This window comes from Ctenopharyngodon idella, chromosome 4, assembly GCF_019924925.1.
Source record: "Ctenopharyngodon idella isolate HZGC_01 chromosome 4, HZGC01, whole genome shotgun sequence".
Lineage (NCBI taxonomy): Eukaryota > Metazoa > Chordata > Actinopteri > Cypriniformes > Xenocyprididae > Ctenopharyngodon > Ctenopharyngodon idella.
The window spans coordinates 20,379,120-20,405,687 of NC_067223.1; the positions used below are offsets into that span (position 1 = coordinate 20,379,120).

General features: G+C 40.2%; 2 protein-coding genes across 6 annotated transcripts in view; one reads left to right on the top strand and one right to left on the bottom strand.

Moving 5' to 3' along the window:
* Nucleotides 1-26,568, top strand: part of LOC127511450 (oocyte zinc finger protein XlCOF6-like) — an 832,024-nt gene that overhangs the window by 347,877 nt on the left and 457,579 nt on the right. The window lies entirely within an intron of this gene.
* LOC127510699 (membrane-spanning 4-domains subfamily A member 4A-like) overlaps nucleotides 1-26,568 on the bottom strand; it is a 69,392-nt gene that overhangs the window by 15,485 nt on the left and 27,339 nt on the right. For 4 of the 5 annotated variants that reach the window (XR_007929699.1, XR_007929698.1, XM_051890634.1 and 1 more), the window contains 4 exons: nucleotides 19,754-19,811; nucleotides 11,258-11,363; nucleotides 10,970-11,080; nucleotides 10,806-10,874 (listed from right to left, as the gene is read on the bottom strand). Coding sequence is in view for 2 of the 5 variants with exons in the window: in XM_051890634.1 (XP_051746594.1) it covers nucleotides 10,806-10,874; nucleotides 10,970-11,080; nucleotides 11,258-11,363; nucleotides 19,754-19,811 (344 nt within the window). In the remaining 3 variants the exon portion in view is untranslated. Of the gene's footprint in view, nucleotides 1-10,805; nucleotides 10,875-10,969; nucleotides 11,081-11,257; nucleotides 11,364-19,753; nucleotides 19,812-21,472; nucleotides 25,570-26,568 lie in introns of those variants that run through there. The other variant, XR_007929697.1, reaches the window with a different exon arrangement.

The window sequence follows — 26,568 nt, forward strand, 5'->3', positions numbered from 1 at the left end:
GAGCTCGGTTCACATGCAGTGTGAGCGCTAACTGTGCCAGAGCACGGAACAGTGTGCGCTACTGTCATCATTATGATGGCAAACATCTTAATTACTACTTTGATAGTACACTTATTAATTCATATAATTAATTTGAGTGTATTTGGGTTTATAATGGGTCTGCTTCTCAGCTTATTGATAAACAGGAATTGTAGTTTGCGATTAAGGCTGCAAATTCCTCCATTAACATCAGCTGCCTTCGTAATAATCCTCTGATATGTGCAAGTGAAAATCGCTGCATGGCATAAATTATAAATAGCCTAAATAGCGAAAGTGCATTTCTTCCTGTTTTCTTCCATTCAAAAAAGTTGCATCGTATATGACGTAAGCGTGCTCCGGCCTGGAATGTTAAGTGCAGTGTGAGTGCAGGCCAGCGGGGGAGTAGGGAGTGGGGAGCGGGGACAATCGCGCTCGGGCTTGGTTCAAGGCAACCGTGCCTAGTGTGAGTACACCCTCAGGGTTGTAGGATTAGTTTCAAGTTGACAAAATCAGACCACTCCAGTCTGGCTTTGTTTGTACCATGATGCTGATCATCGACTTTCTCTGTCAACTCAGGCTTTGATCCTGAGTTTGTGGAGTGCGTGCACATGAATGCGTGACATCAGTGGCAAACAGCCAATCACATGCCTTGCAAAAGAGAGAAATTGTGATTCACTTCTCACGAGAGAGTCAAAACTCTTGCTGAAGGTTAAGAGATTGAAAAATATGAAGAATTTAAACGCATTACACTAAAGAAAATACTTGTCCATGAAAGATGACAAATAAAATTATTTTACTCTATCAGTGCAACTGAAACTTGTGAAGTTAGTTTATACAGGTGCATCTCAATAAATTACAATGTAGTGGAAAAGTTCATTTATTTCAGTAATTCAACTCAAATTGTGGAACTCGTGTATTAAATAAATTCAATGCACACAGACTGAAGTACTTTAAGTCTTTGGTTCTTTTAATTGTGATGATTTTGGCTCACATTTAACAAAAACCCACCAATTCACTATCTCAATAAATTAGAATACTTAACAAGATCAATAAAAAATAATATAAAATAATATTTATAATAAAATAATAAAAAAAGGATATTTTATACAGAAATGTCAGGCTTCTGAAAAGTATGTTCATTTCTATGCACTCAATACTTGGTTGGGCCTCCTTTTGCATGAATTAGTGCATCAATGCGGCGTGGCATGGAGTCGATCAGTCTGTGGCACTGCTCAGGTGTAATGGAAGCCCAGGGTGCTTTGATAGCGGCCTTCAGGTCATCTGCATTGTTGGGTCTGGTGTCTCTCATCTTCCTCTTGACAATAGTCAAGTCAAGTCAAGTCACCTTTATTTATATAGCGCTTTTTACAATGTAGATTGTGTCAAAGCAGCTTTACATTGATAACTGGTACATTATTTGGCTGCACAGCAGCTCTTAAAGAATAGTGTCAATGCAGGCAGATCAAAGCACTGTTGAATATCAAATGTCAAGTCAAATGTCAAGTGTCCCCAACTAAGCAAGCCAGAGGCGACAGCGGCAAGGAACCCAAACTCCATCAGGTGACATCAGGTGGCAAATTGGTGTTAAAATGGAGAACAAAACCTTGGGAGAAACCAGGCTTAGTCGGGGGGCCAGTTCTCCTCTGGCCAACAGTGCTTTGTTACTATTCAGGTTGCTATCATAAGTCCAATAGGATCGCAACATTCAAAGTATTTATTCCAGTTCCATCCAACTGAGGATCGTATTGAGGATCACACCGGTATGGATGGTTGTTGAGGAACTGTGTCGTGGCTGTCGTGTCGATGAGGCCCTCACAGTGGATGATCTAGTTGACTCAATCTCTGCTGATATGTCAGGGCTGCGTTGTGGTCGTGTCAAGGTGCAGGTCCTTGGTCTCACCTGGATACGGCCCGGATCCGGTTGACTACGGTGAACCTCGGGATAAACAGAAAGACTAATTTTAGCGTAGATGCCATTCTTCTTCTGATGTAACAAGTACATCAGGTGTTATAGGAAGTGTTCCCGGCTCCGGCTGACCTAATTTATGCAGCCTAATAATCCTTTAACGGATTTGAAAATATAAATTGGTAATGTGTTATGTGTATGCCAGGTTAAAGAGATGCGTTTTTAGTCTAGATTTAAACTGACAAAGTGTGTCTGCTTCCTGAACAATGCTAGAAAGATTGTTCCAGAGTTTAGGTGCCAAATAGGAGAAGGATCTACCGCCTGCGGTTGATTTTGATATTCTAGGTATTATCAGCTGGCCTGAATTCTGAGATCGCAATAGACGTGAAGGACTATAATGAATTAGGAGCTCGCTCAGGTACTGGGGAGCTAAACCATTTAGTGCTTTGTAAGTAATTAGCAAGATTTTAAAATCTATACGATGTTTAACAGGAAGCCAATGCAGTGTTGACAGAACTGGGCTAATAAGGTCATACTTCCTAGTTCTAGTAAGAACTCTAGCTGCTGCATTTTGTACGAGCTGTAGTTTATTTATCAGGCGAGCAGAACAACCACCCAGTAGAGCGTTACAGTAATCTAGCCTTGAGGTCATGAACGCATGAACTAACTGTTCTGCATTTTTCATTGAGAGCATATGTCGTAGTTTAGATATATTTTTAAGATGGAAGAATGCGGTTTTACAGATGCTAGTAACATGGCCTTCAAATGAAAGATTGGTATCAAAGAGCACACCCAAGAGATTCTCTATGGGGTAGAGGTCAGGCAAGTTTGCTGTCCAATCAAGCACAGCCATTTTTTCGTGCACGCTCTCGGTCCTCCTTAGAGTACCTAGGCTGTGTGAGGTTCATTTATCAACCCCAACGTATGTCTGGTTCACTAGTATGGCTTTTTCTTTTGTACTTGGTTCTAAACCCCTTTAGTGCTTAGATTAAGTCACTTATTAGTCATTCCTCTTCCATAGCCATCTTCCAAATGTACTGTCCCCATTGTGTCTAGCATACGACGCAGTACGAGTGTAGTATCGAAAGGGAATGTACTCGGTTACTAACGTAACCTCGGTTCCCTTAGATACGGAATGAGTACTGCGTTCCTTGCCATGCTATTCGTGGCACAACTCATGTCATCGCTTCAGTCGAATTAAACCAGTCTGCCTAGGTGAGACGCCTGCTTATATAGCCAGATGCCCCGCCCATTCGGCAGGCTCTGGTGGGCCCTCTCACCATAGGCTCGCTGGTTCATTGGTTTGTGTATTTGTAATAAAATGAACCAATGGCCATGCAGTTTCACTGCATAATTAAAAAAGGCTTCAGAAATCAGAGAAAAGGAGTTTCCCCCATTGCGTCTAACCCAAAGGCATACGACGCAGTACTCGTTCCGTATCTAAGGGAGCCGAGGTTACGTTAGTAACCGAGTATGTTTTAGACAACACCCTGAGTTTTGGACATGGGATCAATTTGAAATATGACAGATATGAAAAGATATCACATGCTATTAGTTCCTCAAAGTGGCACTATTAGTTCAGAGATGGACTTTATTGAAATGGGAATTGGATGTCATGATTTAATGAAGGAGTTGAACTTGTTTGAGATGCCAATTTAAAATAGGCTATCACACAAATTTGTGTGAAAAAAAAAAAAAAAAAAAAAAAAAAACTCAGCCTAGTGTTGTAAAACAGTGCGGGCCCTTTAATAGCAGTTTCTGTTTTGTTTTTAGAGAAGAGTGAGAGGGAGGGCGGAGCGAACGTGTTGTTGTGACCGGAGCACTGTTATATGGCTGTACTGTTAATCGCCATTCAACTATAGTAAACAATAAATCTTCTGACCAAATCAAGTTGTAATTTGTTTACTCACTATAGCCACTGAACGAAGGGAAAGGGAGTTAACCCCGAAGTTTAAACAGAAAGCTACTTCGGCCCTGGAGCAGTGAAAGTCTCCCCTGTTATCTCCGACCACGATCAGGGATAGAGCAGGAACGGTTAACACTAGTTTAATTTGTTGGTGTAATGTTAAATAAATATAGTGTTAAATATAGCCATTATAGTGCTCTCTCAGTTATAAGAAGATAGCAAAGCCCTGACATAACAATAAATAGATGAAGAGTTATTTTATTGCCTATTTATTGCCATCTGTCCATTTCAGAAAATAACTTTACCATAAGAGGCAATTGATTTTCAGGGCAATTTTTTACCTTTATATAGGTTTTTTTCCTAATCTTTTAAATATTTAGACATGCCATCTTTAATGTTAATTTCTTAAATTTAGTCAATTAAATTAGAATAATATAATGCTAGAGGTTGTTATCAATTAAAGCTGAATAAAACAAAGGCTTTGCATTGCAGAGGTGTCAAAGAAGCAGCATCTGAAGTTGCTTTTAGATCTATTTAATGAGATGTTAGATAATGCTGCTCAGAGAAGGCATTGCATAATGTAATGAGATTAATGTTTTAAACAACAATTTGAATACAGAAATATTAAATGAATGACAAAAATGAAACGATATTTGGATTATGAAATTAATGTCACCAGTAGGTGGCAGCAAGTCATTGTGTTAATGAATGAGTCATTTATTCAACCAGTTCTTTCAAAACGCTGATTCATTCAGGAATAATTATCAAGTGGATCTCTATAGCCTACTATTGGGCCATTGAATCACTCGGTCAACTGATTCGTTCAAAGACTCATTCAGATTCATTCAGGAACTAAACACTGCTCTGTGCGCTAGGAGTTAGTCGCAAAACGGTTCTGCTTTGCATTGGAAGTTTAGTTGGCAGAGAAAATAAAACACCTTTTTGTGTGACATCCATTAATACTCATTATTAATTAAATAAACTCCGAATATTGCCTTAAACAAAATTTATGCTTTTAAGAAAAGGAAAAATTAGCATGTAGCCTATTACATACTCATTTGACATATCATACGCCAGTGATAACCTACATTTCCTACGCTTCTCTTGAAAAAAAAACAAACTCAAAATAGAATAGGCCTAATAGATATGCTGTGACTGTAAAATACACTGAAATAATGTAGTATCTTTTTATATCTGTCATTTCAAATTCATCCCTTGTCCAAAATTCAGGGTGTTCTCTAAAACAGAAGTTATGACTGCTGCATATTTACACTTAAATCAATATTGGTTTGCGCTTTACTATAGGCTAATGTACTGTTCTTTTGCTCCGCGCTGTCCAGTGTGTCATGCAGCTTCGCTACGCAGTTTTTATAGTTGGTCAGTTAGGCTAAATAAAACAGGCAGTGTGCCAAAGTTGTAAGCTTGTTGTGTGCAGCTGCAAAATAAATTAATATTTATGAGATAAACTAATATTTCACGCGTAAATGAATTTATGTCTACACAGAATTGAGCCCCGACTCTGACGTGTTTGTGTCAAGCCATTCACTAGTCTGGTTGTTTGATGAGAAAGAGATGAAATGTAGTTGCAATAAATGTGTTAAGAATCAGCACAGCTGTAGCAGCAAGGGACTTTTATTCTGTTGAGCGGAACCGATGAACAACTGATGACAACATGGTTTGAGGTCTGGTTGACCAATCAGCGGAGAGAGGTGTTTCATTCACGCCCACATGTAGAGACTGAATATTTAACCTGATTATTTGTTTCCAACCCCAGAAAGAAAAAACGAAAAATCAGGCCAATATTTTATTTTTTTTTTTAAAGGAAAAATGGAAAAAGTGCTGCTTTCTCGTTTTTCTGATTTCAATATTAAATCAAAAAAGAATGAACGGAAGATACCCTGATTGTATCTGATATGAATAAAACACTTCGTCAAATTATATACAAACCCGATTCCAAAAAAGTTGGGACACTGTACAAATTGTGAATAAAAAAGGAATGCAATAATTTACAAATTTCATAAACTTACATTTTATTCACAATAGAATATAGATAACATATCAAATGTTGAAAGTGAGACATTTTGAAATGTCATGCCAAATATTGGCTCATTTTGGATTTCATGAGAGCTACACATTCCAAAAAAGTTGGGACAGGTAGCAATAAGAGGCCAGAAAAGTTAAATGTACATATAAGGAACAGCTGGAGGACCAATTTGCAACTTATTAGGTCAATTGGCAACATGATTGGGTATAAAAAGAGCCTCTCAGAGTGGCAGTGTCTCTCAGAAGTCAAGATGGGCAGAGGATCACCAATTCCCCCAATGCTGCGGCGAAAAATAGTGGAGCAATATCAGAAAGGAGTTTCTCAGCGAAAAATTGCAAAGAGTTTGAAGTTATCATCATCTACAGTGCATAATATCATCCAAAGATTCAGAGAATCTGGAATAATCTCTGTGCGTAAGGGTCAAGGCCGGAAAACCATACTGGATGCCCGTGATCTTCGGGCCCTTAGACGGCACTGCATCACATACAGGAATGCTACTGTAATGGAAATCACAACATGGGCTCAGGAATACTTCCAGAAAACATTGTCGGTGAACACAATCCACCGTGCCATTCGCCGTTGCCGGCTAAAACTCTATAGGTCAAAAAAGAAACCATATCTAAACATGATCCAGAAGCGCAGGCGTTTTCTCTGGGCCAAGGCTCATTTAAAATGGACTGTGGCAAAGTGGAAAACTGTTCTGTGGTCAGACGAATCAAAATTTGAAATTCTTTTTGGAAAACTGGGATGCCATGTCATCCGGACCAAAGAAGACAAGGACAATCCAAGTTGTTATCAGCGCTCAGTTCAGAAGCCTGCATCTCTGATGGTATTGGGTTGCAGGAGTGCGTGTGGCATGGGCAGCTTACACATCTGGAAAGGCACCATCAATGCTGAAAGGTATATCCAAGTTCTAGAACAACATATGCTCCCATCCAGATGTCGTCTCTTTCAGGGAAGACCTTGCATTTTCCAACATGACAATGCCAGACCACATACTGCATCAATTACAACATCATGGCTGCGTAGAAGAAGGATCCGGGTACTGAAATGGCCAGCCTGCAGTCCAGATCTTTCACCCATAGAAAACATTTGGTGCATCATAAAGAGGAAGATGCGACAAAGAAGACCTAAGACAGTTGAGCAACTAGAAGCCTGTATTAGACAAGAATGGGACAACATTCCTATTCCTAAACTTGAGCAACTTGTCTCCTCAGTCCCCAGACGTTTGCAGACTGTTATAAAAAAAGAAGAGGGGATGCCACACAGTGGTAAACATGGCCTTGTCCCAACTTTTTTGAGATGTGTTGATGCCATGAAATTTAAAATCAACTTATTTTTCCCTTAAAATGATACATTTTCTGTTTAAACATTTGATATGTCATCTATGTTGTATTCTGAATAAAATATTGAAATTTGAAACTTCCACATCATTGCATTCCTTTTTTATTCACAATTTGTACAGTGTCCCAACTTTTTTGGAATCGGGTTTGTAATTGAAAGAATTATTATTGCAGCTTCCATAGACATCAGTGTATGGAATTTGAATTTAACAACCTATAAATGTCTTTTTTTATATAGCCTAGTTAGTACTTCATTCAAATGCCTATTTAAATGTCTGAAACCTAAAAAAAAACCATGATGTGGTTAAAAACACAGAACAGTTGTGATATATGACAAGCACTGAGTGCGTCTGTCTCTGGCTCAGTGCCAAAGCAGGTTTGAATTTAGCAGTGACACACTGAATGTTGTATTCACTGGTGTGATCGTATGCGTCAACAGGTTAAAATCAACCCTGTTTAGGGGGTGGAGGGGGACAAATTGTAACTGAGAGGATGCCCCATTTTGCCCCTTGTGGCGCTGGGCCTGAGTCAGATCAACAAGATTTAAAAGCTGCTGAATTTGCTGCTGTGGCAGGCGATTTTTAAAAAAATTTTTATTGCAGCTTCTGACATAAAAGGTAGGGGAACGTTTTCACGGATAAAATAGCGCACATACACTAAATGGTGCCGTCTTTGATTTAGCACAACTATTCGCTATCTCTGCCATAGTTTGACCAAACTCCCCACCACAGTCAGTGCCTTTAAATAGACTAAGCCTTTACTGCTTAATGGTTTGCCAGCTGATGTATGTACCTTTTAGATAATAAAATTAAAAAGCTAACAACCATCAGTGTAATGACAATTTTATTCTTTGCATGACAAAAAATTAAATTAGCCTAAATGAACACTGGTTTATTGCAACTTCAAAATTATATTTGTATAAACTGAGATGAAAATAAGCAGTGATAAGGTATAGCTAAGAGTGGTCCAGACCAACCTTATGAACGAATGACTTACAGAAGGAGGTATACATAACTAACGTTTCGGGAAACACGTATTAACGTTAAGGTACAGCTTAAGGTATAATTTAAGAACGACATAGAGTTAAGAAGGTTTTGGGAAATCCAGCCCAGAACAGAAGTTCTCTTTTCCAGCATGTCCACACACACACACACACACACACACACAAATTACTATCTTACAATGTTCTCACATTTTAAAGGAACACTCCACTTTTTTTGAAAATAGGCTCATTTTCCAACTCCCCTAGAGTTAAACAGTTGAGTTTTACCGTTTTCGAATCCATTCAGCCAATCTCCGGGTCTGGCGGTACCACTTTTAGCATAGCTTAGCATAGTTCATTGAATCTGATTAGACCGTTAGCATCTCGTTAAAACATGACCAAAGAGTTTAAATATTTTTCCTATTTAAAACTTGACTCTTCTGTACTTACATCGTGTACTAAGACCGACGGAAAATTAAAAGTTGGAACTATGACTATGACTATATGACTAGGAACTATACTGTCATTCCGGCGTAATAATCAAGGAACTTTGCTGCCGTACCATGGGTGCAGCAGGCGCAATGATATTACGCAGCGTTTCTCACAAATGTCTCCATGGTTGCAAGGCACACTCCCTGTGCAAGCAGGGGGTCACAGGCGCTGCGTAATATCATTGCGCCTGCTGCACCCATGGTACGACAGCAAAGTTCCTTGATTATTACGCCGGAATGACAGTATAGTTCCTTTTTGCCCTACTTACACAACAAGTCATTTAGACATGTGCAATAGTTTGTTTTTACACATACAGATCAGTTTTGCAATTCTTTAAACTGTTGTTTTCGCTTGCAAATCACTGTTCACAGGCTTGCAATGGTTTTGGCCGAATTTCAGCGAAAAAAATGGAAGTCAGAAGAATACAGATCTTATTTATTTTGCCATAACATGAAACTGCAGTTTCACAATTCATGAACTGCAGTTACGAATAACAGTAAAATGCTGCAAATCATTTTTTCTTGGGCTTGAAACGCAATTTACACCTATACAAATCTAACCTCGCGCATGCAAATTTAATTTAAGTTTACAATCTTGTGTACACTTCCACAAATCTTTCCTTGCACATGCGATTCTTTATGGCATCATTTTACCTTCATAAAAAGGCCACTCTAAAATGTGCAGTTTTATCACACAGCACACTGCCATAGATGTCGCAAGTTTTGAGGGAGCGTGCAATTGGCATGCTCTTGCCACGAGCTGTTGCCCGTGAATTGAATGTTCATTTCTCTACCATAAGCCGTCTCCAAAGGCGTTTCAGAGAATTTGGCAGTACATCCAACCGGCCTCACAACTGCAGATCACGTGTAACCACACCAGCCCAGGACCTCCACATCCAGCATCTTCACCTCCAAGATCGTCTGAGACCAGCCACCCGGACAGCTGCTGCAACAATCGGTTTGCATAACCAAAGAATTTCTGCACAAACCGTCTCAGGGAAGCTCATCTGCATGCTCGCCGTCCTCATTGGGGTCTCGACCTGACTGCAGTTTGTCGTCGTAACCCACTTGAGTGGGCAAATGCTGGCACTTTGGAGAGGTGTTCTCTTCATGGATGAATCCCGGTTTTCACTGTACAGGGCAGATGGCAGACAGCGTGTATGGCGTTGTGTGGGTGAGCGGTTTGCTGATGTCAACGTTGTGGATCGAGTGGCCCATGGTGGCGGTGGGGTTATGGTATGGGCAGGCGTATGTTATGGACAGCGAACACAGGTGCATTTTATTGATGGCATCTTGAATGCACAGAGATACCGTGACGAGATCCTGAGGCCCATTGTTGTGACACGACCATCCACGACCATCACCTCATGTTGCAGCATGATAATGCACGGCCCCATGTTGCAAGGATCTGTACACAATTCCTGGAAGCTGAAAACATCCCAGTTCTTGCATGGCCAGCATACTCACCGGACATGTCATCCATTGAAAATGTTTGGGATGCTCTGGATCGGCGTATACAACAGCGTGTTCCAGTTCCTGCCAATATCCAGCAACTTCGCACAGCCATTGAAGAGGAGTGGACCAGCATTTCACAGGCCACAATCAACAACCTGATCAACTCTACGCGAAGGAGAGTTGATCAGAAAAGCCAGCCTAAGGCACACCGGTGCAATAATCATGCTGTCTAATCAGCATCTTGATATGCCACACCTGTGAGGTGGATGGATTATCTCAGCAAAGAAGAAGTGCTCACTAACACAGATTTAGACAGATTTGTGAACAATATTTGAGAGAAACAGGCCTTTTGTGTACATAGAAAAAGTCTTAAATCTTTGAGTTCAGCTCATGAAAAATGGGGGCAAAAACAAGTGTTGCATTTATAATTTTGTTCAGTGTATTACTGAGGCACCTAGTGTGGGATAGATGTATCTGTGCACTTGAGTAGATGCACACATTTGGGACCTTCCTGACAAGTTTGGGATCTCTACGAATTACGGTCAATGATGCCTATTACACATTACAAATTAAGGAAGAAGAAGAAATCAGTATCAAAAACAATAGGGTTGCAGCACCTCTGGTGCTTGGAACCCTTATAAATAAGCGTTGTGTACATACCAAACACAAACTGGAGGATGAAGCAAGTTTGTTTTTTGCAGCAACAGAGAGTGAGCCTGCAGTAATGTACTGAGAGCAGAGAGAAAGACAAAAATCAAGGATTCTGTTGAAATATGTAACTTGTATTATAAAAGACAGAACAAAATTGTATAATTGTTTCCTACGATGGCAGATCCCCAGAAAGGAAAACCAATAATGAAAGAGAAGCTTGGAAAAGTAATTCCAGCCATGATGCCAAACAGGATACTCAACAGACCAGTGATTATCTGGACAATCTGTGATAGACAAAGAACTTTTATAAAGTAAATAAAACACTATAAAATTTTGGGAACAATATAAAATGTACAGCCACTTTTTTTTTTTTTTTTAGAATTTATTCATGTACTTTTCTTACCTCATACTGACATACACAGATAAAAATCAATTATTTGGCTTTATGAAAAAATTCTCACCCCAAGGGCTTTTGGTTTGCCTTTCATAAATGCCTGAAGTCCACGAGCAGTCCTACTTGTGTTGACTTGTGTCGTTTGTGTTAGTGGTTGAAACTGGGTGACTGACCTGTACAAAATCATAGTAAATCAAGAGATGTAAAGGATGTGAGTATAAAATAGATTTTCTATGCAAAACTTTTCAGTTTATTTTTTTTAAATATTATATACTGTATGTTCAGTGAGGTCTTAGTATTGCTAAATCACTTCTTAATTAAAGTCCCCGTGAACTGGAAGTTGCAAACGACTTTTCTCCAGTGTTGTGACGTATTTCCAAGTGAAACGGAATATTGAATAGAGGGCAGGGTTTTACTTTAGCGCTCCTCCTCTCCATCTCTCACTCATAGCAGACTAACGGTTGGAGGGGAGTGGTTTAAGCATTTTCAACCCAAGCCGTCAAACTGACGTCATTTGAGAAGGAACGCCATTCCAGACCGGAAGTAACTTTCAGATTTTGATTAAAGATTACCACGACAAACATTTTTTTTCTGTGTATTAACTTGTACGGATTAACTGTTCACCACAAGACTAGTAATATGCACTAACAAAGTAAATAGCGTCAATTTTGATTGCATGACAACTTTAAATTATGTCAATAGTATTACCATTGGTTACATTTGTGAAAGTGACTTGTGTAGCCAAGTATGGTTTCCCATTTGTGGTTTTCAGCATTTCACCCATCCAAGTGGACACACACCCAGAGTTGTGTGTAATGAGAGTGGAAGAGAGTGTTTATTCACTCTCCCCACCTACACTTCCAGCCAGTACTGAGACTCAAACACACAACCTTTGGGATACATGTCCAACTCTCTAAGCATTATGCCACAACTGCACTTGTCATAAATTTTTTCACGCAGGGTACCCCTTTAGTGTCATTTTTCAATGTGCTGGGTACTCTATTGCTTTCAGTCGTATGACATCAAAGTACCGTGAGAGTGTTTTGGAGAGCATACGACTCCTTATGCTTTTGAATCGCTCATGCGGTAATTTGATGTCATACATCGATGGGTCTGCACAGTGCCGCTGGATCTCGAACAAGCCTATCAACAGACTTGCGCCTTCTTAAGTTACTCATTCACGTGAGGTTGCTGTGCTGCATGGTCACGAAAGCTTATACGTTTTTAAGCATTGCGGTTTAAAACAAGTGATTTTAAGCCTTTTAATCACAGTCAGCAGCAAAAGACAACTTATTTCTCTATACGCACGAGAGATACTGTTTCTGAGCACTGTCTGAGAGATGCAGGTACATCTGCGGCTGCTCGCAGAGTGTCTGAGATTTTTATGGATTTATATTTGGCGCTTTATTGGCCTTGAATGGTTAAATTACAAATATACATGGGTCAATGACATGCATTTTTTGTGTCCGAATTCATTATTTTCCTGAAAAGAAATTTAATAAATACATGTCACATATTAAATTGATATACAATATCCTTTATAAGAAACCCTTTTCATTTAATTGAAATTCAATTGATTTTTTGAGTTATGGTGTTTGAAAGACCAAAATTGTCAGGTGGTGCGACCGTCCGAACCTACAAGCAGAGAACAAAACTGCAATAAAAACGTTCATTTTCTCAATAAAATTCTTAATCAAATAGTTTGGCATGATTTTATGTTAAATTCCTTATAAATGAGAAAAAAATAGTGTGTCGGTCCTATTTCAAAACTATTCTATTACTTAAAAAACTTTTGTCCGAAAAATTGACTTCTCCAAATGTCAGGGAGGGCGACTGACATAAAACTGCAATTTTGTGCAATGTTCTTTTAAGAAAACCATGTGACAGCATATGACATCACACAGAAGACCCCAAAGGACCCCTTTGATGCAGTAACAAGGTTAGTCACCCTCCCATAAATATTAGATAATTTGACATTTTTGCGTAATGGTGAGGTTGATTCAACTTATCATGTCAGGTGGTATGACCCCTGGAAAACTTTGAAAACGTGTTATTATAAAAATGTGTATTTAATTAAAAAAATGTATGTATAACCTTGAGCATGTGGTCAAACATTTGCATAGGTGTCCTAGTTAATGCCTGTTAGATTTGAGTTGAGTTTGAAATGTCAGGTGGTGCGACCAATATGTCAGGTGTCGTGACTAGAGTTACTGTTAAAACCAACTGAAAAAAGTCATGTTAATTCATGCTTTTGAATATATTAAATACATTTTAATAAATATATAAAGCTTTCTGTAAGATATTAAGTTGTTTAAAGATCCTATATATATATATATATATATATATATATATATATATATATATATATATTATTGTTATGGTATGGTGACAATTAAAAGAGCAAATTGTCCATCTAAAAATACTGTTCTTCAAGAATATAGGACTGTATAACCAAAATACTAAAAAATTGCATCCTTAAGTTAATCTGTTTTAATTTGTTTTTGCAGATGCCATTATCAAGCAAGGAGAAAACAGCACGACATAGAGCTCATTTAAAAAGTGATCCAGTTGCGAGGGCAGAGTACCTTGCCAAAAGAAAAGCAAGGTATTGTGTTCATTGTATATCTAGATAAATTAAACTTAAGTTAATATGGTGTTCTGTTCATTTGTTTACAGTTATTACATTTGAATGATTAACAAACCACTACCCATTCTATTCAATATCTAACTAAAATAATTTATTTCATAAATGATATGCCACATATATTATAATTTAATTTTTTAATCTTACAGGTGCTGGTCATATAATTAGAATATCATCAAAAAGTTGATTTATTTCACTAATTCCATTCAAAAAGTGAAACTTGTATATTATATTCATTCATTACACACAGACTAATATATATCTAATGTTTATTTCGTTTAATTTTGATGATTATAACTGACAACTAAGGAAAATCCCAAATTCAGTATCTCAGAAAATTAGAAGATTGTGAAAAGGTTCAATATTGAAGACACCTGGTGCCACACTCTAATCAGCTAATTAACTCAAAACACCTGCAAAGGCCTTTAAATGGTCTCTCAGTCTAGTTCTGTAGGCTACACAATCATGGGGAAGACTGCTGACTTGACAGTTGTCCAAAAGATGACCATTGACACCTTGCACAAGGAGGGCAAGACACAAAAGGTCATTGCAAAAGAGGCTGGCTGTTCACAGAGCTCTGTGTCCAAGCACATTAACCCTCTGGGGTCTGAGGATTTTTGGGGCCCTGGAGAAGTTTTGACATTCCCTGACATTTGTGCTTTTTTCAGTTGTTCATAAACATATTAATGGAAAAAGTGTCATCACACTGTATTCAGCACAAACTAGGCTACCATAATATGTGAGGAACATGTATGTACATGTTTGTGTTTTTGAAGGAATAACATTTATACGTGGTTATTGAAAAAACAAAAAACTTAAGTCACTGAAATAAAGCCAAAAAATATATATTAAATCTGTGTTCACAAGACTTCTGGGTATTGGAGGTTGTAGACTAGAGTTTTTGCTTCAAAATGATGTAAAAATTATCCTGCATACTCGTTCATTTATAACAATATATTGATTTAGTTTTTGTAAGACACTTTTTGTCAAGAAACACAGTATGCGTGGAGGCGTGAATCATCATGAATAATAGGTGATTTACACCTGAGAAGACAAAAGAATCGCATAAAGACATCTAATGAGCTGCATATTAATGAGGCCTTTCAGTCAGGTAGGCTGTGAAAAAACCCTCTGTGATCATGTCTCAAGCTCATCATGGTGTATATCAAACATACAGAAAAAACAGCAATACTGTGAAATATTATTACAATTTAAAATAACGGTATTCTATTATATACTTTAAAATATAATGTATTTCTGTGATGCAAAGCGTCTGAACATTCATGTTACCTCTATGGCATTTCATATAGTCTTTTAGCTTAAAAGCATGCACATTTGGAGAAATATTGATGGATTCTCATATGTTTATGTCAATTTTCTATACAGAGGAGTAATATTTATTCAATATGTATTGTCATCACTGTGAGCGCTGGATACTGTGTTTTCAATTCATACTTGCAGCCGGAGGGCGCTCTGTACACCTTTAGTCCACAAATTACTCTAAAGAAGAACAGGACATTCAGGAACTAATGGCATGTCTTCCAGAGATCGCTAACCATAGCTTTAACATCCAGATAAACACTTTTCAAGACAATAAATGCACGATTGAGATGATATTTACATGTATTGCCTCAGAATTTGCGTCTGAATAGCGCTCGCTCCGTGGGCGTGGCCGCATTAGCGGATAATGAGCTGAATCACGGGCGTCTGACATGTGTCTCTTTTCATGCAGATTACATAAACACAGAATATTTGTTTTCGATTTGACTTACACGATTTAAAACCTGACATTTCAACGTTTTTTTAGACATAAGTCTCATTTTTGTGTCATTAGTATTCACTAAGTTACAGTTCATTTTCTGAGAACTATCAGATTAAACTTCGTTCAGAGGGAGACGAGAGATCACGCATCATATTAGTTTTCTTTATTTTGCAAAAAGCACATTTTGTTTTTACTCTGAGCGTACACAAATAAAAGAAGATATTCCACAAATTTTAATGGTGTATAACTCTTAATTATATGTGCAACATTGACGGAGTATTTTGAGTCTCTTTCACACTGATAAGAAAAAAACCGTGGTGGTATCGCCGGCGTGACCGCCGACCCGAGGGAGTTAATAGAGAGGCGAAGGGAAGGAAAAGATGTGGTAGAAAAAAAGTGTACAAGCAATAGGGATAACCGCACCCTGGAGAGGATTGTGAAACAAAACCCATTCAAAAATGTGGGGGAGATTCACAAAGAGTGGACTGCAGCTGGAGTCAGTGCTTCAAGAACCACTATGCACAAACGTATGCAAGACATGGGTTTCAGTTGTCGCATTCCTTGTGTCAAGCCACTCTTGAACAACAGACAGCGCCAGAAGCGTCTCGCCTGGGCTAAAGACAAAAAGGACTGGACTGCTGCTGAGTGGTCCAAAGTTATGTTCTCTGATGAAAGTAAATTTTGCATTTCCTTTGGAAATCAGGGTCCCAGAGTCTGGAGGAAGAGAGGAGAGGCACACAATCCATGTTGCTTGAGGTCCAGTGTAAAGTTTCCACAGTCAGTGATGGTTTGGAGTGCCATGTCATCTGCTGGTGTTGGTCCACTGTGTTTTCTGAGGTCCAAGGTCAACGCAGTCGTATACCAGGAAGTTTTAGAGCACTTCATGCTTCCTGCTGCTGACCAACTTTATGGAGATGCAGATTTCATTTTCCAACAGGACTTGGCACCTGCACACAGTGCCAAAGTAACCAGTACCTGGTTTAAAGACCATGGTATCCCTGTTCTTAATTGGCCAACAAACTCGCCTGACCTTAACCCCATAGAAAATCTATGGGGTATTGTGAAGAGGAAGATGCGATATGCCAGACCCAACAATGCAAAAGAGCTGAAGGCCACTATCAGAGCAACCTGGGCTCTTATAACACCTGAGCAGTGCCACAGACTGATCGACTCCATGCCATGCCACATTGCTGCAGTTATTCAGGCAAAAGGAGCCCCAACTAAGTATTGAGTGCTGTACATGCTCATACTTTTCAGTTGGCCAAGATTTCTAAAAATCCTTTCTTTGTATTGGTCTTAAGTAATATTCTAATTTTCTGAGATACTGAATTTGGGATTTTCCTTAGTTGTCAGTTATAATCATCAAAATGAAAAGAAATAAACATTTGAAATATATCAGTCTGTGTGTAATGAATGAATATAATATAATAGTTTCACTTTTTGAATGGAATTAGTGAAATAAATCAACTTTTTGATGATATTCTAATTATATGACCAACACCTGTATATTGAGATAGATATGTTACAATGTCATCGGTAGGCTTGTTTACCTCTTAATCACCCACAACATTCTTTTTTTTTTTTTTTTTTTTTTTTTTTAGTTATCAAAAAATGAAGAACGATGGAAAAATAGTGAAAAAAAAAAGTCAGCTTTCCAAAGCACAACAAGAAAAAACAAGGCAGCAATGGAGGGACTAACAAAAAAAGCACAGGGAAGGGACAAGGGCACTGGACAAAATAATGAACTTTACACCTGAATCTATAAATTAATCAGCAGCAGATGATCCAGTCGATCTTCCAGTAGAGGCTAAGCCTAACCCTCCTGATCTGAAGTATGTGCAGGATGCACAGCAACCGCAAGCATCCTCAACACCAGAGAAAGAAATAAGGATGGAAAAACACTACAGAATTTTGCAAAAAGAGAAGGCAGACTTATGAAAGGAAATGCAAAAACTGAAAAGGCAATTGGCAGCTTCAAAACAAAATTATGACAAATTGCGGAAGAGCTAGAAAGGTTAAAGAAAGGCAAAAAAAAAAAAAAAAAAACAGTCAAGAAAGAAACAAGCCAAAGGGTACAAAGAAACTTGCCCTGGAGAGAAAGGAATAAGTGGTTAAATTTCTCTGTCGGGATGAGAACAGTCGCCTGCTACCCCGGAAAAAGGATACAATAACCAAAAACAAAAGCAAACAACAGAGGCGAGTCTTAACTAAACCCCTCACTGAGCTCCATGTTCAATGTAATTCTGAAATAGAAAAGCCTTTCTCGCTATCATACAGACAGTTTGTTCGCCACTGTCCCTTTTATGTAACACCACCCAAAGCATCAGATCGGAACACGTGTATGCATGGACAATGAAAATGTTAAGCTTTTAGTAGACAAGCTGCACCAGAAAGGTCTTCTGCAAACTGCCAGAATTTTAGAGCTGCTGAGTTCAATTGTGCGTGATCCACAAAACAAAGATCGCATGTATCGAATCTGTGCAAAATGCTGTTAAAATGATATAGAGGTGACAGTACCTCAGGAGGAAGTACCTGTTACATGGCAGCAGTGGTCACGAGAGACAAAATCGAATGGACAGAAGACATTCACAAATTTTGCTAAGATGACTCAAAGTGAAACATGGTCTAACCTATTCGAGCTATTCAGCCAGAAACTTGATTCTCTGGCAAAACATCACTTCAATTGGTTGCACCAGGCCAAAGAGTTCAGAGCATTAAAAGAAACCCTGACAGAAGATGAAGTTTGCCTTCATGTAGACTTCTCAGAAAATGTTTCATGCAAGCTGAACAGGGAAGTCCAAGCTTTTCATTTTGGAGGAAGAAGGAAACAGGCCACAGTTCACACATGTGTGGCCTATACAGTACATGGATGTCAGTTATATGCCACCATCTCTTCATCCCTTCGGCATGATGAACATGCTACATGGGCCCACTTAGAACCAGTGGTGTTGGATGTGAGAGAGAGGTGCAATCCTCCACAAACCACATTACATGTCATGAGTGATGGGCCTGTCACTCAGTACAGGAATAAAAAAAACTTTTATCTCCTTAGCACAGTACCATTTCTCTCCGGCATCAAGTGTGTGACATGGAACTTCGCTGAAAAGTCCCATGGCAAAGGGGCTCCTAACGGAGTTGGTGGGGCTGTGAAACGTGTTGCAGACTCCGCTGTTCAAGGAGGAGCAGATGTGCTGACCCCAGAGCATCTGTACAAGCTGTTAAAGGAAAAGGAGTCAAGCATCAAGTACTACTGGATCTCTAATGAAGACATTGAGAGATATCTGAGGGGTCAGCTGTGAAAGGAACACTAAAAATCCATCAGGTGACCACTGCACAACCTGGCAAAATCCAACACAGGGAGATCTCCTGTTTCTGTAGCAGACCATCTGCCAGTGTCACAATCCCTCAGATGTGAACTTCCAGAATACTACTAAAGGTCCCTCCCACAAGTCCCCAAGCCAAAGAAAACCCCAAAGATCTGAATGGGAAATTCATACTTATGGAGTATGATGGCCAACCTTTTGTAAGGGCAAGTCCTCAAGGTGGTGGGCAATGAGATAGAGGTGAGCTGCATGCAGCAGTCAGGAGGGAATAATGCATTCAAATGGCCTCACCCTCCTGACATTGGCTTGGAGATCACTTCCAGCACCTCTGAGATGTAATAAAATACAGAGTGCCTTAATACATGCCATTCAAAGCTGAAAAGTACAGATTGGGACAGTTTGTGCTTTCTGAAAGCATGATTTTGAGTGATGTTTGAAAATGATTGTTTTTTATCTTGACTTACAGTTACTACTGAATTATTTTATTTCAATATTTGCACTAATTCACTGTTCCATGATATGACATTTTATAAAAGAAGTTCTCATTTTTGAAATGTAATGTGTTCCCTGAGATAAAAGTTATTACAATTCTGAAAGTATGACATGTTTTTGGTAAGTTGATAATGTAATAAATTTCTCATAATGTAATACTAATTACATTGTGTGCAGTTTTTACATTATCTGCAGTTATTACATTATGCGTTGCTCCAAACCACTCTGTTCTATTAAATTTATTTGTATAATATCTGTTGCTGTTGTGTTTGGCCCTGCAATTACTTTTGGGTGTTACATATTTTTACTTTCATGTATAGACAGACAGTTATTGGTATTTACCCCAGAGATGAATAGGTTTCAGCAAGAGCAGATGTCTTCTTATTGTCCTTAGCCAGAACTGTGTGTGAGAGAGAGAGAGAGAGAGAGAGAGAGAGAAATTTATAACACTTTACTCTAAATCATTTAAAACGTCTTGTTTACGTATGTAACCCTCGTTCCCTGAAGGATGGAATGAAGACATACATCAGGAGTGAACAGTGTAAACTAAACGAGCCAATGGACATTGGCGTGCGAGCTTTGCGTCACGCGGTCCGCCTGCGAGCGGGTATAAATGCGGAAGTGGGTGCACTCACACTCTGTTTTTTACTGAGGAGACCAGCATGAGGCCCGTACTCAGCGGTGGCACAGGAACTGTGGCGACGGGACGTACATCTCCGTTCCCTCAGTCAGTCACGTTCAACGTACGTCAGAAGTTAACCCCCTTGAGCCGGTGGTCGCGTCGGCGATACCACCTTGCTTTTTTTCTTATCAGTATGAAAGAGACTCAAAATACTCCGTCAATTTTGCACATACAATTAAGTTGTACTCCATTTTAATCTGTGAACTATCTTCTTTTATTTGTGTACACTCACAGTAAAAACAAAATGTTGTGCTTTTTGCAAAATAAAGAAAACTAAGATGATGCGTGATCTGTCGTCTCCCTCTGAACGAAGTCCAATCTGATAGTTCGCAGAAAATGAACTGTAACTTAGTGAATACTAATCACAAAAAAAATGAGACTTATGTCTAAAGAAACGTTGAAATGACAGGCTTTAAATCGTGTAAGCCAAATTGAAAACAAATATTCTCTGTTTATGTAATCTAAATGAAAAGAGAGACATGTCAGACATCCGCGAGTCAGCTCATTATCCACTAATTCGGCCACGCCCACGGAGCGAGCGCTATTCAGACGCAAATTCTGAGGCAATACATGTATACATCGTCGCAATCGTGTATTTATTATCTTCAAAAGTGTCTATCTGCATGTCATAGCCATGGTTAGCGATCTCTGTTAGTTCCTGGAATGTCACATGGTATGCCTGTTCTTCTAACGAGTCATTTGTGGACTAAATGTGTGTGTGTGAATTGAAAACACAGTATCCAGCGCTCATAGTGATGACAATAAATATTGAATAAATATTACTTCTCTGTATAGAAAATTGACATGAACATATGAGAATCCATCAATATTTCTCAAAATGTGCATGCTTTTATGCTGATGTTGTTTTGTCAAAAGTAGCGACTTTGTTTTTCATATTCATAACTTCTGACGCATAGGCTAGTAACATATTTACGGTCACTATAAGAGTAAAACAGAGGTCAAAAGGTGAAGCTTGAGTCTTAGATCTTTTTAATGATGTATAGTTTGTCAACTGCACATTAACATTTAGGCTATATAATATAACAAATATAATAGCCTATATAAAGTGCCATAGAGGTAACATGAATGTTCAGACGCTTTGCATCACAGAAATACATTATATTTTAAAGTATATTAAAATAGAAAACCATTATTTGGTTTGAGACTTCTTTTAAAAACATTATAATAGTAATGCCTCCAATCTTTTAACTGATACTGTAATTTAACATAGGCCTATACAAAATTTTCTTCACATGATGTGCAATAATACATGCATGCATGAGATCACAAAAATCATGTTTTTTTTGTCAAGAGTGGACATTATATTAACGTATTCCTGTTATCAGCATGCTCGCAGAGGGTTTTTTCACATAGCCTACCTGACTGAAAGGGCTCGTTATGCGGGTCATTATGTGGGTCTGTGTCTTCTCAGGTGTGAATCACAGCATTATTCATGAAGATGCACGCCTCCATGCATTCTGTGTTTCTTGACAAAAAGTGTCTAACAAAATTTAAATCAATATATTGTTTTATATGAACGAGTAGGCAGGATAATTTTTACATCATTTTGAAGCAAAAACTCTAGTCTACAACTTCCAATACCCAGAAGCCTTGTGAACACATATTTTGTATTTATTTTGTGGCCGTATTTCAGTGACTTAAGTTTTTTGTTTTTTCAATGACCACGCATAAATGTTATTCCTTCAAAAATACAAACATGTACAAGGGAAAGACACGGACTCACCTTAAGGAGGTTACCGTGGAGAAATACACATATGGGACTGCCGTAGGGGTCACAACATATGGCACCCAGTCAAGCACAGCCGAGTAATGAGCACTTGACCTAGCATCAGACACTCCGCAATGTCCGAGCCGCAGGGGGTGGGGGAGGAACTCTACAGGGTTCACCAGACATGGAACTCGCTAGAGCAATGGATGCACGTATCCGGCCCAGAGGGCGGGAGTAGCGTTGCAAGCTGTCACTTAGAATGGGTCCTTCATGCTACTGGCTACTGGAACGGAGTACACGGGAAGATACCGGTTCTACACAAAGGTTATAGAATCTAGCAAACATGTTAGGTGTTGCCCAGCCCGCAGCTCTACATATATCTGTCAGCGAGGCGCGTGCAACTCCTCTAGTGGAAAGGGCTCTCAACCCGAGTGGGCAAGGCACGCCTTGGGACTGATAAGCCAAGGTGATGGTGTCCACTATCCAGTGGGCCATCCTCTGCTTGAAGACAGCCTTTCCCTTCTCTCTCTATAACAGACGAAGAGCTGGTCTGAGGTCCTGAAGCTTTGCGTTCTGTCCACGTACACGTGGACGGGACAGAGCAAAGTTAGGGCTGGGTCTGCATCCTTTGAGGACAGTGCTTGCATGTTCACTACCTGGTCTCTAAAGGGAGTGGTAGGAACCTTGGGCACATATCCGGAAGGAAAGGAAAACACTGACTTGATTGAACATGTTTGAGGGTTCTCTCGGTGAGAGGAACACCACTCGACAAACAGGTTCCACTTCAGAGCATAGAAGTTCCTCGTAAAAGGAGCTCTTGCAGAAGTGATGGTGTCTACAACCGACTAGGGTATATCACCTAGAATCAGGATGGGGATCCTGTTCAGGGACCAGACAAGAAGTTTCCAGAGGTCCTGATGTGGGTGCCATAGGGTGCCCTGTCTCTGAGTCAGAAGGTCCTTCCTCAGAGGAATAGGTGCTATCACAAGGAGCATCAGTTCTGGAAACCAGGTCCGAGTGGGCCAATAGGGCATCACTAACAGGACCTGCTCATCGTTCTCCCTGACTTTGCACAAGAGCTGTGCAAGCAGGCTCACTGGGGGAAACGCATATTTGCGAAGGTCCCGGGGCCAGCTGTGTACCATTGTGTCCATGCTGAGAGTGCCCTCAGTCAGGGAGTAAAACAACTGGCAATGGGCTGTGTCTGGAGAGGCAAACAGATCAATCTCTGCAGCCCCAAAACGCTGCCAAATCAGCTGGACCACCTGGGGATAGAGTCTCCAATCTCCTGGAAGTGGAGGCTGCCGTGAGAGCTTGTCAGCTGCATGGTTGAGCACGCCTAGGATGTGAATGGCACGAAGCGACCTCAGATGCTTCTGACTCCATAAGAGGAGATGGCTGGCATGTTGCAACATGTGACAGGAGTGCAGACCGTCATATGCCCTAGGAGCCTCTGAAATGACTTCAGTGGGGCCGCCGTCCTGCTCTTGAGCGAACTCAGGCAGTTCAACACTGACTGGATGCACTCCTCGGTGAGGCGTGCTGTCTGGCTGACCGAGTCCAGTTTCATACCAAGATAAGAGATCCCCTGCCTAGGGGTGAGTTTGCTCTTGTCCCAGTTGACACGAAGCCCCAACTGGCTGAGGTGAGCTAACACCAGATTCCCGCACAGTTCGCACAGTTGATCTCGTGAGTGAGCTAGAATGAGCCAGTCGTCAAGATAATTGAGGATGTGAACGCCCTTTTCCCTGAGGGGAACAATGGCTGCCTCTGTGACCTTTGTAAAGACGCGGGGCGACAGGGCCGCCCCGAAGGATAGGACTTTGTACTGTTATGCCTGACCCTCGAACGCAAACCATAGAAGGGGTCTGTATCAAGGCAGAATCAAGACATAAAAGTATGCATCCTTCAGGTCGATCGCTACAAACCAATCTTGGGGACGGATGCATTCGAAAATGTGTTTCTGCGTCAGCATCTTGAATGACCGCCTGAGAAGGAACTGATTCAGGACAAGCAGATCCAAGATTGGCCATAACCCACTGCCTTTCTTGGGTACAATGAAGTAGGGCCTGTAGAACCCTGAATTCATATCGGCTGAAGGGACCGTCTCTATTGCGTCCTTCGACAGGAGGACAGCGATCTCCACCCAAAGTACAGGGGCATCGTTCACAGAAACACAAGCGTAGTGAACACCCCTGAACAATGGGGGACGCTGGGCGAACTGAATCGCATAGCCAAGTCTAATTGTGCGGATGAGCCAGCGGGACGGGCTGGGAAGCGAAAGCCAGGCTCCCAGACTCCGTGCCAGCAGGACCAACAGCACCAAAGACATACCGGCAGTGGGGCAGCGAGGCGGAGCAGAGAGACGGCAGCGTGGCCCGAAGTGGGGTCTGACTCCACAAGGTGACAGGGTGTACGGGAGATGGCACAGAAGGTGGCCTCGAGACACACACACTGCCACCTGCTGGCGAGGTGAGAGGGGACTGAGGGTGGCAAGGCATAGTGTCACACACCACCAGCCACGCCAGACCCAAAGACAGAGGAAGCTGCTCTCCAGTGAGAATTGGTTACCGCTGGCTTTGACGGCATAGGCTGAACAGTAATCTTGTTTTTCAACAAGAGATTCTCTGCCTGGCACTCCACCGGGGGAAAAGCAGCTGTGTCCATCTCCAGGTCACCTGTCTTCAACAGGTGCTGTCATCTTCCTGCGTGGCTTCAAAATTATAACAGCTTCTGAAGTTGTGCTGGAGCCCTGTTTTTTTGTTTTGCAGGCGACTGGCGCCCTTGGTGACCTGAACTGCTGAGACTGCTAAGCATACTCGATAGTGTCACCGAAAAGGCCAGCTTGTGAGATAAGAGCATTAAGAAAGTGCACTTTGACGACATCTCACACCTCTGCATGGCTAGCTAGGGGGTGCCTCTGGACCATTAGGGTGGACATTGTCTGGCCAGGGGCCTGCGCTGTGACTTGCACCATGCGTAGCTCAACCCCGGCTCCGAACTACCCTTGTGCAAATGAGTGCTTTGGCCTCCCCCAGACTCGCCGGGGGGCCAAACACATGCCACCCCACCATTGAGGGTAGTGAGAGAGGAAAAACTTTTATGCAGATTATGGCCCTTTTGGTATTCCATATTTTGGGCACCAAAGTGCTTCCATCAGGGTTCCCACGGGTCATGGAATTTGTGTAATATCATGGAATTTTAAAAGGTCTATTCCAGACATTGAAATCAGGGAATTTTATTTATTTTTTGGTCCAAGTCATGGAATATCAGGGATTTTTGTTTATCGCTTTAAATTTTAGTTTCCATTTATCAAAATATAATTTTTCTATAACGTATTTTTTTTTAACACGTTGTTTCACACGTTTTGCATATTGTTATGGTTAGGCTATTTTCAGCGGCATTTTATTCCCTTCCCACTCGTCAAGTGGCAAACACTTAAGTCAAATGCAGTCACCTGTACCTGTTAACTAAGGCAAACATTGCAGGAAGATGTAAATTTCAAGAGCTTTGACTACAAAATGACCACTTCAAAGACTGTCCTAACCAGCCGCTACACAACAAAGGATTCTATTTTTGAAATGGTTTCTATATTTCTGAGATTTTTTAGCTAATAGTTTAGGTTATACAGAGGGAACAAGGACATAAATGCACAATGAAAAGTATTTATTGCTTACAGTTTGAATGTTTTTGTTTCCTTTCATTTTTTTTCAAAATCTGAGCTAAATTATCCATTGTTGGTCTCATAGTGGCCATTAAAGTCATGCAAAATGTTATTCAAGCTCAAACCATTTTAATATTATGCAAAGCTCAAACAAGTGTATTTCATGACAAAGACTGTTTCAGTCACTGAGTATTTATTTTGAATAGTGTTTATGGTTGAATTTTGTTCAGTTTAATTTCGTTTGGTTTTCGTGTTTAGCTGCGAACAGAGCCCGCCCACACGCTGTTATCACTGGCTGTGATTTATGATTGATTTTGTTGTCTTGTAGCTTTGTCACGTCTGGTTAGGACACAGTAAGCTTAAAAAAAAAAAAAGGACATGGTAAGCCGCCTTTTCCCTGCACACGACATTAGGATACGACTGTCGCATTTCGTCCCCTAGCAGCAGTCGCAGTGAATTTTCAAATTGGTTGTGCGCAGCTGTTACCATTGTTTATTCACCATGGTAGAATGAATAAATATGAATAAATTAATATACGCACACTGGATAAACTACCAATACTACTTCTGAAGGAAAAATATTATGGGTTTTCCAGGACTTAAATAATTCATAATTATTAAATAATTATTTAAGACTTAAATAATCTTAACCATTTTCAGAAATAGCCTAGTGTCAAACAGTCTAAGACGGTAAAAACTAAATTTGAAGAAATAAAAAGACTGAATGATGAACTTGATGAGAAACAAAATCCGGGGGACGCGTACCCCTGGGGGTACCTGAGGATGACAGAGAGGGTATGCAAACAAAATGCTGAGTTTTGCCATTCATTTAATTCGTCCCCACCTTAAAATATCATTAAAAACCGAGCATGTATTTCTAACAAGCACAATGCTGTAAATACATGACATCCAATATCACGTATTTTGCGATCAAAACTGACTGCATCCATTTCCACATAAGCAGCATGCACACAGGTGCCTATAGGTTGCGTGCAGAGTCATCTGCCTTAGCAAACTGCGCTACATTACTGCTGTTTTCAACAATGTACCTGTATATTTAGCACTTACTAGCATGAAGAACAA